General features: G+C 43.9%; 2 protein-coding genes across 2 annotated transcripts in view; both read left to right on the top strand.

Annotated features, from left to right (window-relative positions):
- The window catches only part of LOC131126257 (carbohydrate sulfotransferase 12-like), a 138992-nt gene that overhangs the window by 108737 nt on the left and 14009 nt on the right, over positions 1 to 16246 (top strand). The window lies entirely within an intron of this gene.
- The window catches only part of sema4f (sema domain, immunoglobulin domain (Ig), transmembrane domain (TM) and short cytoplasmic domain, (semaphorin) 4F), a 34366-nt gene that overhangs the window by 11160 nt on the left and 6960 nt on the right, over positions 1 to 16246 (top strand). Inside the window, exons 2-3 of the mRNA XM_058066389.2 lie at positions 14482 to 14627; positions 14706 to 14765. Coding sequence (XP_057922372.2) covers positions 14482 to 14627; positions 14706 to 14765 — 206 coding nt within the window. The remainder of the gene's footprint in view (positions 1 to 14481; positions 14628 to 14705; positions 14766 to 16246) is intronic.

Here is a 16246-nt window from a genome sequence, read left to right on the forward strand (position 1 = left end):
GCATGTTTTTGGAATGTGGGAGGAAAAACCGGAGTACCCGGATAAAAAACCCACGCACGCACGCACGGGGAGAACATGCAAACTCCACACAGAGATGCCTGAGGGTGGACTCGAACTCGGGTCTTCTAGCTGTGTGGCCTGCGCGCTAACCACTCGGGTCCTATTTTAGCTATTTCAGCAATGTCCCTAGATATTCATTCGTTCATTCATTCATTTTCTAACGCTTTTCCTTATGAGGGTGCTGGAGCCTATCCCAGCTGTCTTAGGGCGAGAGGCGGGGTACACCCTGGACCGGTCGCCAGCCAATCACAGGGCACATATAGACAAACAACCATTCACACTCACATTCATACCTATGGACAATTTTGGAGTCGCCAATTAACCTAGCATGTTTTTGGAATGTGGGAGGAAAAACCGGAGTACCCGGAGAAAACCCATGCACGCACGGAGAACATGCAAACTCCACACAGAGATGCCCGAGGGTGGACTCGAACTTGGGTCTCCTAGCTGTGTAACCACTCGGCCCCAATTTTAGTTATTTCAGCAATATCCCTAGATATGCATTCCAATAATTTCACCCTTCTGAAACAGATGGATATTTTTTCCACAACCACAAGATGTGTCTTTCCAGAGTTTCACAAATGAGAAGCTACTGGCTCAGTTAGGGTTATTTGCTTAGTTAAATCCAGATGGAGTATTTTTGTGTGCGATGGTAGACAATGGTGTACTGAATGAGACCATGTACAGTAGCCGCCCCGCCTCAACCTGTCTGGGACACACACACACACACACACAGCAGTGCTGTAAAGATACATTAATGGCAAACCACATTATCATAATTTAAGTTGTGTGTGTGTGTGTGTGTGTACAGACACAAAAGAAACATGAATTAACAAGTAATGTGTTGAGCTTTGGACAGCAGACGTATTGTTGCGATTGTTGCGCGTCATCGGCGCCGCTGGTGCCGTGACGTCAAAGAGCATCTCGAGCAATCTCATCAGTTTAAGTGCTCTTTATATAACTCGCCCCCCCCCCCCCTCCCCCTCCATCTGTCCTCCCTTGGTCAAAATGGGACCGAATGGAAATGGGATCCGGGCAGTTCATGAGATTAAAATGCTGCTGCTTCCCGATGACTCACAATGGACGTAATGCTGGAATATTAAGCGCAGCGTGCCGCGGATTGCTAACAGCATGGACGATTAAATACGAATAAAACCGTGTGATGGGAAGCCAGAAAGAAGTCTTTGATATTATTATTATTCATAATGTAACTAAAACACTCATCAAAATGCTGGAATCAAACCCAATAATCTGCTAATGTTATGTTAATGTGTTATTTGCAAAGGCCTGCCTTTAGCGCTAACAAGGAGCTATAGGACTTAATGCATTAGACTTAGGGGCAATATGGAATTACCCCCCCCCCCTCCCCACACACAAACATATGGGTAAGCTCACACTGTGTGTGCATATGTGTGCCTGTGTGTGGATTTAGGAGGTAATTTGGGGGGTGTGGCGTCTACTAATAGGCTTTAAGTTTGAAGCGTCATGTGTGTGTGTGTGTGTGTGTGTGTGTGTGTGTGTGTCGTCTAGGTGTGTTTAGGGTCTGCACACATTACCCGACACACACAATATGAGCTTTGTGTTTGACAAATGATTAACCGTATTAACAGCTTAACAGACAGTGCAAGTGTGTGTGTACCCAGAGTGTACCGCTTCCCTTTGTTGCTTTTACATGCGTGTTACATGTGTGTGTGTGTGTGAAAAGTTTAGTCAGTCAGCAGTGACTGTGCATCTCCTGCATGTGCATCGGAGCATACGGGCCATGTTTTGGGTTTTCATTGGGCGGATATTTCCCATGAGTCATTTCTGCACACAAACATAGGAGACTTAGTACACACACAATTGAAGGTGAGGCGTGGGACAGTGTCATCGGAGATGTGCTATGGTTCAGTTGTGTTCCTGACTGGTTTTGCATGTGGTGTAGGTTTGCATGTGTTCTTGCTGGAGGCCCAGACTGACATAGACGTACAGTCAATAAGACAATGGACGCTTTCATTTAATTATTAGTTTGATGAAACTCTACGTATGTGTTTGTTATGCACAAGACGCTGTGAGAAGAGCACACACACTGTAATGATAGCTTTGTTTACCCTGTGCCTTTGTGCTTTTTCCTTATCTGTATGAGTGTGTATGTGTGTGTGTGTATACACGTGCACGTGTGTGTGTCATCAGATCAAGCCAGCCATTGTGAAGCGCTTGTTATCGACCTCGGGTTAAACATGGCACGCAAAGCAAAGGTTATGGACCAAAGTAGAGACATATTTTAGCTTATATTTAATCTTTTTATTGCCCCACAGTCACAACCATGTGTGTGTGTGTGTGTGTGTGTGTGTGCACAAGCATGTGTATGCTGGAGCCTATCCCAGCCACAAACCTGCAAACTCCACACAGAGATTCAAACCCAGATGTTCCCGATCTCCTGAGTTTGTGGGCAATATATGCTAACCACTTGGCCACCTAACATGTTTTTTTAAAAACTGAAAGGCATTTTTACAATCGAGCAAAAAATACAATCAATAGATGAATACAAGACATTCATTCATTCATTCTTTCATTTTCTACCGCTTTTTCCTCACGAGGGTCGTGGGGGTGCTGGAGCCTATCCCAGCCGTCTTCGGACGAGAGGCGGGGTACACCCTGGACTGGTCGCCAGCCAATCACAGGGCACATATAAACAAACAACCATTCACACTCACATTCATACCTATGGACAATTTGGAGTCGCCAATTAACCTAGCATGTTTTTGGAATGTGGGAGGAAACCGGAGTACCCGGAGAAAACCCACGCATGCACGGGGAGAACATGCAAACTCCACACAGAGATGGCCGAGGGAGGAATTGAACCCTGGTCTCCTAGCTGTGAGGTCTGCGCGCAAACCACTTGACCACCGTGCCGCCGAATACAAGACATATACATTTAAAATAACAATAACTAAGCAAAAATGGTAAACAAGCAAGTTGGAAGAGATGGGTTTTAACATGAGACTTAAAGGTGGACAGGTCAGTGCAATTATAGGTGCAGGGGATAATTCCAGAGGGGAGGGGTCAGCGAAACTAAAGACTCTGTCCCCCCCAGGTACGGAACTTGGCTATTAAGGGTGCGGACAGGAGTTTGCCGTCAGAGGAACGAAGAGTATATGTGAGCTGCTTTCTGTGTTGCTAAATAAATAAAAATGAAGGCCTTCTTTCGTCAGCAATGTAATAAGAAGAGGTTGCATGAGGGCTCCAGTCGAGCCGACCTGCCATGTCTCGTCAGGCCAAGAACAGATGAAGAGGAAGGTCCATCCTTCCCATTCTCGGCTTCTCCCTTTAGCTTTAATCAAGCAGACACTTGGTCTGACCGGTTCAAGGGGGGCGATTTCTCTCTCTTGTCTGTGTGACAGGGGCTTATTAGACCGGAGTGACCACCCCCGCTGGCCTGTGGAGTGGTTGAAACCGTGGGGGGAGATAAGCAAGGCAGGAAAACATAAAAGGCCTGAATATGTGGCGTTTATATCATAACACTGTGTGTGTGAGAGAGCAAACAAATATTGCGCTCGCGAATTCTGTTGTGTTTCTGTTCGCCGGCCCTCCTCACACATGACTGACAGATCTGATTACGTAATGAAACAGCAGCTCTCAGGAGGGGAGTGCCTCCTCAGGCAAGGACACGACCAAATGAGACGCATCCTTTCAATACTTTATGAAGGCGTGCTTCTTTTTGTTTCTAGTGGAGTGATGTATAAAACTTAAATCTATATCTTAAGGTGAAAATAATACAAGAAACGTTTGGATTCCTCCATGTATGGTAGATCCCCGTAGGTTACAAAACCACAAATAATGCACACACCTATAAAAATTCCTAAAAATACATATTTTTGATGGCTTTCATGCTAATTTGTTACGTGCAGAAATGTTGCTTGTTTCACTCCTTTGCATTAAAATTAAAAATAAAGTACCCATAAGTTTCCACAATGTCATTGAAGACATTGTTGCCATTGCCATCCGATCTAGATGGAAACATGAACCATGATATTATCGTACCAATGCTGAGTCGGTATCCATTTTAATTGGGTTTAATTGGATGTTGTGCTTACTTGTTCATTCATTCATTCATTCATTCATTCATTCTCTACCGCTTTTTCCTCATGAGGGTCGCGGGTATGCTGGAGCCTATCCCAACCTCTCGCCCGAAGACAACCGACCACAGGGCACATATAGACAAACAACCATAAAACTGACAAACAACCATTCACACTCACATTCATACCTATGGACAATTTGGAGTCACCAATTAACCTAGCATGTTTTTGGAATGTGGGAGGAAACCGCAGTACCCGGAGAAAACCCACGCACGCACGGGGAGAACATGCAAACTCGCCCGAGGGTGGACTCGAACTCGGGTCTCCTAGCTGTGTGGCCTGCGCGCTAACCACTCGGCCCCTATTTTAGTTATTTCAGCAATATCCCTAGATATTCGTTCATTAATTCATTTTCTACCGCTTTTCCTTAAGAGGGTCGCGGGTGTGCTGGAGCCTATCCCAGCTGTCTTTGGGCGAGAGGCGGGGTACACCCTGGACTGGTCGCCAGCCAATCATAGGGCACATATAGACAAACAACCATTCACACTCACATTCATACCTATGGACAATTTGGAGTCGCTAATTAACCTAGCATGTTTTTGGAATGTGGGAGGAAACCGGAGTACCCGGACGGGGGGGAACATGCAAACTCCACACAGAAATGCCCGAGGGTGGAATTGAACCTAGCTGTGAGGTCTGCGCGTTAACCACTCGTCCGCCGTGCCGCCCCGCGGGGGGTGTTGGAGCCTATCCCAGCTGTGCTTTCTTGTATACAACATTAAATGACAAAAGCATCTTAGAATTGGATTAGTATAACAATTCCAGGCATACTGTAACACAACATTGCGTCTTCCTGCAGATAGTGCCATCAAACCACATTCTATGTAAGTTATCATTGAAAAAAATATTTGACTGGAGCAATTATATTGTTGTGAATGTCGGGGTGCAGATTGGTGGGGATCTACCGTACTGCGACTTGTTTGTGACTCACTATTGACCCCAGCAGATGACCCACTTTTAGTTCTACTTACAGCACACGCCCACACACACCAGTTGTGGAGCAAGTTGTGCGGGTGCGTGTTATTGGCGGGAAAGAATGGGTGGGCGGATTACACCCGGGGATAGGCCGTAAGCTTCTCTACAGCTTCCTCCGGGCAGCTCGGTAGTAAAGATGGCAGCGATAACATCATGCTCTGTAACGTCCTACAAGACCTTTCACTGGTTTAAAACAATGTGAGACATTTTGACTTAGTGGACTTCCTGAGCTTCTTCTTCTTATAACTACTACATCTACTGGTCACATGAAGTATTACAGTACAACTGTTTACATGTGGATGAGTTTGTTGGACATATGAAACCGAGGCATTTTTGGCAATAGTTTTTGTTGAAAACCAAAGCCTACCAAAACTGAGGTTTCACCGCATCTGTCCACTGATGGAAGGTTGGTGGTTTGATCCACACTTCCTCCATCCCGGTCCGGTCACAGTTGTTGTATCCTTGGGCAAGACACTTCACCCAATGTGTCTTCTGTGGTAGAGATTCGATTTGGCAGCCACATTTTAATCAACCTACCCCAGGGCAGCTGTGACTACAGATGTAGTTTATCACCACTGGAGTGTGACCGAGGAATGAATGAGTAATGGGTTAAACATTGAAAGGCACTATATGAAGCTAATCTTTTTTTCTTCCTAGTAAAAACCACTTCAACGTGCACAGTTCCTGATTGAATACCAATTTTTGTTGGTTCTGCAGAAAGATGTATTATTATACACAATGACTTTTTACAGCTTGAATAATGTCTTTAATGTAAGTCATCATTACTCTTGCTGATCAGAAGAGAAAATTAATCAACTGAACCAGCTAAGTGCTTTGCAGCACCTCAAAGGTCATACGTGTAAATCTGAGTCGGTGCCTCACCAGCCATGAGCCTCAGAGCACATCCCTGCACTGTAATGTTGTATTCATGACACAACAGCACAGCGGAGTTCACAACGCTCATGTTTAGAAACCCTGCACGAGTGCAGACAGAGAGTGCAGGCACGGAGGTCTCCATTGTATTTACCAGGAAGGAAAAAGCCCCGCCTCTTTAGTTCCTCTCTCGTGGAGCAAGGTGACGATGACATCACAAAAAAGCAGCCTGGATGCACGGGGTCGGGCATCGTGGGAAATGACCTTTTGGACCTCTCCAAATAAAAACGCTTATACATGCTTATACATCGATTTTGTACAATAAAAGCTCTGATAAAACATTCCACTGTTCTCAAATATCTTACTTTTTATTTTTCTGCACAAAATAAGATGAAAAATAAATAAACAAATCAAGAATAAAGAAAATCAATCAATGAGTAATAAATAAATATAATAATAATAATAAAACGGCAAATAATAAAAACTTAAGAAACCACATATAGTTGGTGGGTAGACAAATTATTTTTTTCAGATTAAAATTAACAAAGCATTATTAGAGCCCCGTAGACATGACAAAACACGACTATAGTCACATTCATACTTTTTTTTTATTGACAACATATTGCGCAATATGGGTCTTGACTCGCAAACTAGAGAGCTAGCGACCTAAACGGTAGCCTTCAAGTTATTTCCTTTAAACTTAAATAGCCAAAAACTTACCACTTCCACACGGATAGGGAGGATAACTATTAAGAGTTATTTAACCTTTAACATGAACATTAATCAAACGTAATAATTTTTTCTGGGTACATGATACCATACAGCATCCATATCAAACTTGCAGGGGCCGCACTAACATTAAACTTTCATATCAACTGTGGCCCGCAGGACACTAGTTTGAGACCCCTGGTCTAAAATGTGCATGTGTTACGTAAGGCAAAGTGTATTAAACCTTCCAAATACTGTGTGAGAAGTCAAATACGTGAAGCATATTTAGCCTCATGGTTCAGTATTGCAGGACTGCGTGTGCTGTGTAGTCAATGAATAAATAAAAGCACGCAATCATAATTGAGGGCCCTTGTGTTTGTGCGCTTGGTCTGTTGTTTGTGACACAATTTAACAGACGCAGACACACACTGGTCTCTTGGCTCATGGTTTATTTGTGTGCTTAAGAGGTGTGGCTCTTAAGGCATTCGAGTCCACAGTGGAAGAAGGCAAGACATTTTATGATTCACAGTCGTGATGTAACACATGCAGACAAACATACACACACACACACACACTCTCATGCAATATTTCTTGGTCTCTGACGTCAAAGTGTGTGTGTCACGCACTCTCGAGGGATTCTTGAAGCAAATTGGAAAATGAAGTTTGAGGGTTTTACTGCTCAACTCCTTGTTGGAGGATGTTCAATCAAGAATAAAGAAAATCAATTAATCAGTAATAAATAAATAAATATAATAATAATAATAAAACAGCAAATAATAAAAACTTATATAGTTGGTGGGTAGACAAATTATTTTTTTCAGATTAAAATGAACAAAGCATTATTAGAGCCCTGTAGACATGACAAAACACGACTATAGTCACATTTATACTCTTTTTATTTACAACTTATTGCGCAACTGCAGGGTCTTGAGACACATGCTAACTCGCAAACTAGAATGCTAGCGACCTAAACGGTAGCCTCCAAGTTATTTCCTTTAAACTTAAATAGCCCAAAACTTACCACTTCCACACGCATAGGGAGGATAACTATTAACAGTTATTTAACCTTTAACATATATAATATGTATATAATAAAATATTTTTTTCTGGGTACATGATAGCATACAGCATCCATATCAAACTTGCGCGGGCCGCACTAACATAAAACTTTCATATCAAGGCGGGGGCCTCAAACTAGTGTCCTGCGGGCCACATTTGGCCCACGGGCCGCGTGTTTGAGACCCCTGCCATAGAACAAATACAATGGGCAATTGCAGCAAATTAAAAATGCTGCAATCAAACTTCTGTTTTGTTCCATCAACTTGCAGTGTCTCTCGCCATGTAGTTTTTTTTGTTTTTTTGGGGGGGGGGGGGGTGTTTCCCGTACCATTTTCTCGATCCTGCATCCTTCATTTAAAATGTTCCCATTATGTTTGTTTAATGGTAAAGATGCTCATGGAAAACAAATGGTGTTAGCCACCAAATTCAATTTGGAGCAGCGTCAACACAAACTGACATCCAGCTGACCTTGAAGAGGCGGCCAATCAGAGTGACAGTCAATAGGAGACAAGGAAGGACAAAGAGAGGAAGGAAGGAAGAGGTGGTACAAGCACACACACAAAAAAAATGTCATCAGTGTTGTGGTGCTGCACTGTTGTGGAATCTCTCCGTGTTTTGGTTCGAGCTGAGCTGCAGCTGATATTCACGTGTGGAAGCTTCAGCTGGCTTAGAGGGAGGGGTCACTGGTCCAAGTGGGTGTCATGTCAACAAAATATGCTTGGATTGTCACTTGGACATTATGTGTTCAAGTCGTGCTGGGAAGTCCGGTTAAAAGCATTTGAACACACCGTCAGTTGACCGTGGTCAAAGTTGTCCACTTTAATGGGTGTCTTGTCACTTTAACTCAGTCACACACTGTCCACTTTGTTCTGCAGTCAGGAGCAGGAACAGGCCAGGCGTGGTGTATACAGCATGGCGGGGGCGCGGGTGTGGCGTCCAGATGTGTTACTTTTTACGGTAGCTTGATATAAACGGTGCAGGGAACTTTGGGCTGGTGTGATGAGGGGTTCGGGCTGCGGTGTGGAGGCCAATGTGTGCAACATATGTGCAGGAACCGCCGCTCAAAAAAGTCAGACCAGTACTGCACAAACAAAAAATATATAATGTAATTTATAAATGTTGATGATGACGAGGCGGCACGGTGGTCTAGTGGTTAGTGCGCAGACCTCTCAGCTAGGTTTTCAATTCCACCCTCGGCCATCTCTGTGTGGAGTTTGCATGTTCTCCCCGTGCATGCGTGGGTTTTCTCCGGGTACTCCGGTTTCCTCCCACATTCCAAAAACATGCTAGGTTAATTGGCGACTCCAAATTGTCCATAGGTATGAATGTGAGTGTGAATGGTTGTTTGTCTATATGTGCCCTGTGATTGGCTGGCGACCAGTCCAATAAGTATGAAAGGGCTAGTTAACCTCAAATTTATTTTGATTAAACTTAAGAAGGCAAAAACATACCACTTCCACACGGAATGTGAGGAGAACTTTTTTCACTCAATCATGTCAGTCTTGCGGTGGCTGACTTCATGCAGTTTTGTTTGGACAATTTGGAGCCGCCAATTAACCTAGCATGTTTTTGGAATGTACCCGGAGAAAACCCACGCATGCACGGGGAGAACATGCAAACGCCACACAGAGATGGCCGAGGGTGGAATTGAACCCTGGTCTCCTAGCTGTGAGGTCTGCGCGCTAACCACTCGACCGCCGTGCCAGCAAGATAACCAGTTCGCCTCACATTTATTTTGATTAAACTTAAGAAAGCAAAAACGTACCACTTCCACACAGAATGTGAGGAGAACTTTTTTCACTCAATCATGTCAGTCGTGCGGTGGATGATTTCATGCAGTTTTTTTGGACAATTTGGAGTCGCCAATTAACCTAGCATGTTTTTGGAATGTGGGAGGAAACCGGAGTACCCGGAGAAAACCCACGCAATGCACGGGGAGAACATGCAAACTCCACACAGAGATGGCCTAGGGTGGAATTGAACCCTGGTCTCCTAGCTGTGAGGTCTGCGCGCTAACCACTCTTGCCAGCAAGATAACCAGTTCGCCTCAAATTTATTTTGATTAAACTTAAGAAGGCAAAAACGTACCACTTCCACACGGAATGTGAGGAGAACTTTTTTCACGTCAATCGTGCGGTGGCTGACTCCATGCAGTTTTTTTTGGACAATTTGGAGTCGCCAATTAACCTAGCATGTTTTTGGAATGTGGGAGGAAACCGCAGTACCCGGAGAAAACCCACACACGCACAGTTAGAATGTTCAAACTCCACACAGACCGAATCCAGGTTCTCCTAGTTAGAATAGAAAAGAACAGCCTATACGTGACAGTTTATTTCCCCTTATATGGCTTAGTTCAGGTTTCTATGCCCTTATTCTGTTGTACTTCCTGTTTTGTTCCACTTAGTTTTCAGCTGTCTTGAATTTCTCGTCATACGCAGTGAAACTTGGTCACATGTGAGGACACATCATGTACAAACACCTCCCTCGTGAGGGATGCTGCAGGTTTACACACACACACACACACACACACTTTCACATGCCCATTCTGACAGGCACGGGTGAATTTAGGGCAAGCCTGATTAGTAGTGCTACTGCTTATCAGTGTGAGGCAGCCGCCTGCTGCCCCGGAGAGGGAGCGAGTAGGTCGGTGGAGGTGGGAGAATTGGGCAAGCGGGAAAATGACGTGGGAAGTTACAGTCTGGGATGTGATTTTTTTTTTTTTTTAAAGGTTCTTACTATGATGTGAATGAAGACATTTCTGGCAGTAGCAATAATAAAAACATATAGCTGATAAAGTGGACATGTTTGCCTTCCTATATGCTCTGGTCATTTTATGCATTTTATGTCTTTGTTCATTGTAGAAAGACTACTGAATGTAACCTGTGTCTTCATTATTCAGTACGGGTGTTTTAGGGCCTGTTTTGGGCATATTGTAAAATTCTGCTTGTTGTTTTACATGAAAATCATTTTTTAACACATATAACACCATGAACTATGAACTACAATTTTCATATTTGCAACCGAACAGTGTGTGTGCACGCTTTTGTACGCTCGTGTGCACATGCGTAACCCTTTTCACACAGCACGGTGAATGCGCTTTCACTTCCTGGTTGCTGCAGAGCAGGTATTTCCACGGGAAAGTTGTTTTTTTTCTGCTTAAAACTGCACCAAACTGCTTTCTTCTATTGTGGAGTTGCATCATTACCTCTTTGTGCCGCCCGCGCAATGTCCTTCTTTCAATTTTTATGTTTGCGACACTCACTGGATAAAGTTTGGATACCCCCTTACATGCTTTTTATGACCTTTGCAGCCTTTTCTCTGCTATGGTATCAGCTGCTTTTAATGACAGCGTGTATGCTAGCATCTGTAAATCATGCTAAAATCTTATTCATTCATTTTCTACCGCTTTTTCCTCACGAGGGTTGGGGGGGTGCTGGAGCCTATCCCAGCTGTCTTAAGGCGAGAGGCGGGGTACACCCTGGACTGGTCGCCAGCCAATCACAGGGCACATATAGACAAACAACCATTCACACTCATTCATACCTATGGACAATTTGGAGTCGCCAATTAACCTAGCATGTTTTTGGAATGTGGGAGGAAACCGGAGTACCCGGAGAAAACCCACGCATGCACGGGGAGAACATGCAAACTCCACACAGAGATGGCCAAGGGTGGAATTGAACACTGGTCTCCTAGCTGTGAGGTCTGCACGCTAACCACTAGACCCCTGTGCCGCCCCGCTAAAATCTTATATTTTTCTATATTATATATTTTGTTGCACCTAACTGGAAAGGGGTGCATCAATCAACACAGCTGCTCCCACGTTTTAAAAGTCACTGATCTTTTGCAGATGGTTGCCTTATTGCGCTAATGGAGGTCCACATCACAGCTGCAAAGCAACACACCTCTCCTCTTTATGCAAGCTTGCATAACGCTGCGCTGCCGTCATGATAAATGCTGTGACAACACATCACAAAGGGATATTTTGTCTACGCTACAGATGCGGGCTGACCCATTGGTTTTTTTTTTTTTGTGTAGTCGTCAACGACAGGATGTGTGTAGATGACCGCCCTCTGTCATCAGGTGTTCATGTTGATGGTAAATGATATACTCACTAAGCTCTTCCATATCCTGTTGCTGGAGAACAACACAGAGGATGTGGTGAATATTGCGTTGAATGTGTGTGTGTGGGGGGGGGGTGTCACAGCTGTGTCCTGTCACCTTAGGGCTTGGTGTGTGTGTGTGTGTGTGTGTGTGTGTGTGCACGTGCTGCTGTTCCTCTTCCCTCAATGAGTTTTGATTGACAGATGAAGCACTGTGAGGGGAGGGGGGGGCGGTTGGTGAGGGTATAATGTGTCAGTTCCTGGTTGGTTCATTCCCACAGTGCCTTGCAGTAGGTTAAGTCCCCTCCATAGCGAAAGGCAGTTAATTCAAGTCTTAATGGACACCACCCGCCCCCCCACCACCACCACCACCTCCAACACCGCCTTCCGTTATTTCATGTTTTATATGTTTTGAACCGGGTGGTTAGCACGCAGACCAGGGTTCAATTCCATCCTCGGCCATCTCTGTGTGGAGTTTGCATGTTCTCCCCGTGCATGCGTGGGTTTTCTCCGGGTACTCCGGTTTCCTCCCACATTCCAAAAAAACATGCTAGGTTAATTGTCCATAGGTATGAATGTGAGTGTGAATGGTTGTTTGTCTATATGTGCCCTGTGATTGGCTGGCGACCAGTCCAGGGTGTACCCCGCCTCTCGCCCAAAGACAGCTGGGATGGGCTCCAGCAGTAGAAAATGAATGAATATGTTATGTACCGATTTATAGTATATCACACACCCCCACAGGGACCAGACGTTCACCTGACACACACTCACACACACTCCCTGCCCCCGTCATGTTTAATGTATAATGAATGATGAATGATTAATACCAAAGAAGAGCGTTTTTTTTTTTTTAATTTAGATTCTCTGGCTCCAACATCCTGTTTGTACACTAAAAGTGTTGAAGTTAAAAGATGTGATGGTGTCACTCTAGGAATGATGCGTGCAGGTTGACAACCAGGACAGCCTGGAAGACCTTGCCTTTAGACTCTGTCACCAACACTCATGTCATCACTCTCTCAACTATTGTGTCTCTGAGCGAGCCGTATTTCACATTAAAGGAAACAATTCATTACCGTACAAAATATATGCAATATTACTGTCTATATTTTAGTGTGTGTGTGTGTTGCGTCATATGAGAAGGCTCGTTTCTCGGGATGCTGGGCTCCATCTTTTTTAAGTGCCAGGAGGCTTTTAGCTGAACAGATGGCTTCTTGGTGAATGAGGAATGACATTCATGCGAAATGGAATGAATGTGTGTGTGTGTGTGTGTGTGTGTGTGTGAGTGTGTGTTGGGTTGTTTCTCAAACCTGAACAGAATGAGAGACAGTAATAAGAATAACTGAATAATAACCAAATATAAATGCAGGGAAACTTGATATTTTCACCGAGGGGTGGACTCACTTTAGTTTCCAACGGTTCCGATATTAGTGGTGTCGTATCGAGTCATTTTCAGGGGACGGTAAATTGATTTATCACATACTACAGTATTAATTGGCCCTGTACCCTAGAAACCGCCCATGAATGATACGGGAAAAGGCCGAAATGATACTGTGTCAAAGCCCAGGGCAGTGATACTGATAAAATATAGAGTTTAACCATGTCCAGTATCAGCCCCCGTAGCTGTCCACTCAGAGCGCGCTGCTCTGGTATCGTGCCCGTGAAACAACCAATCAGAGAACAGCACACGAGTGCTTAGTGCCTTAGTGCTTCTCCAGTCACCAAAAAACCCAAACTTGATTAATGGAACTTTAATTGTCAGACATTGATAAGATAAGACTGTTGATAAAATATTATATTATTGAAATATTTTTGCAATTATTGTGTTTACACTGTTTAGATATAATACATGTAATAAACTGAACATTTTCTGGAAACAAAATGGTCTTTTGATTAAATAGTACGTGATAATAAGCTCATGATTAAATAGTATGTGATAATAAGATCATCACATGGTTTGTCTGGTATCAGGCCCAGTATCATGACCCCGGTATCGGGCTGATACTGACACTTGGGGGCATGATACCTGGCCTGATACCAGACAAACCATGTGATAACCTATAAATATAGACTGTACACTGACTACTTTGCATTGTAACAAAGTGTATTTTCTTCAGTGCTGTCCCATTTAAAAAGATATGATTAAATATATTCAGTGTACTACTGTGTACTGTGTTGCTGACTGAGCAAAGACATGAAACATGAGTTTCTTTTCCACCATTAACACAATTTATATGTCAAAATTAATCATGCTGATGGGGTTAAGCTGTGTCTCGATGAGTTCTTCTTTGGTGTGTGTGTGTGTGTGTGTGTGTTGAGTTAGCAAGGCGCTCTCTGGAAATGAGAAAATCTGCCAAATGTAAGCATTTTAGGGCTTTTAAAAGAGGCGCTGGAATCCCTCGCACACATCAGCAAACTTGCTGAGAGCCCGCCTGTTCACACACACACACACACAGGATGACACACAATGAGCTATTTGAATGTATCTTGCATTATTCATCATGTATTTGCACTGTATTCCTCCATGACTTTCCTAAGTGGTATTGTCTCATGATAATGGAAAAGCTCCTTGTCTTTGTCCACAGACACCATCATCGGTCCAGAGGTGTTTAAAGCTGTGGCCAACTTCAGCACGTTCCTCCTGGATCCCACGTCTGGCGTGCTTTTCCTGGGTGCCAGAGACACCATAGTGGCAGTGGACACCAATAAGCTGACCGAGACGCCACGCACGGTGAAAGAACTGGGAGATTGCTGTGATTGCCCCCTGTAGGACAATGTCCTTAACCTTTTTCTTTGTGGTGTGTTTCAGGTGGTTTGGGATGTACCACAGGAGGGCAGGAATATTTGTATGATGAAAGGAAAGACAGAGGTGAGAGATTGAGCGTTGAGTGTTTGCTGAGAAGACCTTGTTAGAAGCTTGAGTCATCAAGAGTGAGCGGGAATCACTCCGTAGCAGTTTGTGGCCCAAAAACCAAAATCAAAAGCTGAAACTGAGTCTAAAAGTGTATTAAATGTGTCTTTTTTTTACATTATTAGAGCCCGATAGACATGAAATAACACCCCTATAGTCACCTTTACACTCCAGTTTATTGTTTGCATCACATTCCACAACTTATGCTGCAAAGACTTGAGACAGTCACTAGCTAGCAAGATAACCATTCATTCATTCATTCATTTTCTACTGTTTTTTCCTCTCCAGCCAATCACAGGGCACATATAGACAAACAACCATTCACACTCACATTCATACCTATGGATAATTTGGAGTCGCCAATTAACCTAGCATTTTTTGGGAATGTGGGAGGAAACCGGAGTACCCACAGAAAACCCACGCATGCACAGGGAGAACATGCAAACTCCACACAGAGATGGCCGAGGGTGGAATTGAACCCTAGTCTCCAAGCTGTGAGGTCTGTGCACTAACCACTCGTCCGCCGTGCCAGCAAGATAACCAGTTAGCCTCAAATTTATTTTGATTAAACTTAAGAAGGCGAAAAACGTACCACTTCCGCACGGAATGTGAGGAGAACTTTTTTTCACTCAGTCGTGTCAGACGTGCGGTGGCTGACTTCATTCAGTTTTAAGGTAATGTAATGTCTGAGGTTAGTATCATTACTGCTACCCGGTGACCATAATAATACTTATTACTTGTATTTCAATGTTTTCACTAATAATAGACGATACTCTAGCACGAAACAGCGTCTTTTTATTAATTCATTCATTTCTGAAAAAAACTTGAGCGGTGGTCATGGTCAGTGTTTGCCCCGTCTCTCTTTAATTACTAATACTATTACTGTTTGTTTGTGACTAAGGAAGCTAACACGTTAAATGCACAAAAGCATTATACCTGATACCGGCTACACAGCTAGGAGACGCTAGTTCAGTTCCACCCTCGGCCATCTCTGTGTGGAGTTTGCATGTTCTCCCCGTGGGTTTTCTCCGGGTACTCCGGTTTCCAAAAACATGCTAGGTTATTTGGCGACTCCAAATTGTCCATAGGTATGAATGTGAGTGTGAATGGTTGTTTGTCTATACGTATGTGCCCTGTGATTGGCTGGTGACCAGTCCAGGGTGTACAATGCCTTTTGCTGGAAGTCAGCTGGGATAGGCTCCAGCATAAATATGACCCTAGTGAGGATAAGCGGTATAAAATGAATGAATGAATATACTACACTTGTTAAACACATTTTAAATGATGAAATGTACACAGTAGATGAATGATAGAATAGAACAGATGGAATCAGAGTCATGGTGTCAGGCCTTCAGCCTGGTTGTTAGACTAGCACTACAGCCATGCTTTGGTCTGTGGCGGCGCTAGTTTTCCGCAGGCCATTTGGTCATCCAGGCTCG

Source organism: Doryrhamphus excisus, linkage group LG2 (assembly GCF_037039965.1).
Source record: "Doryrhamphus excisus strain RoL-2023G ecotype Guam linkage group LG2, RoL_Dexc_Guam_v1.1, whole genome shotgun sequence".
NCBI lineage: Eukaryota > Metazoa > Chordata > Actinopteri > Syngnathiformes > Syngnathidae > Doryrhamphus > Doryrhamphus excisus.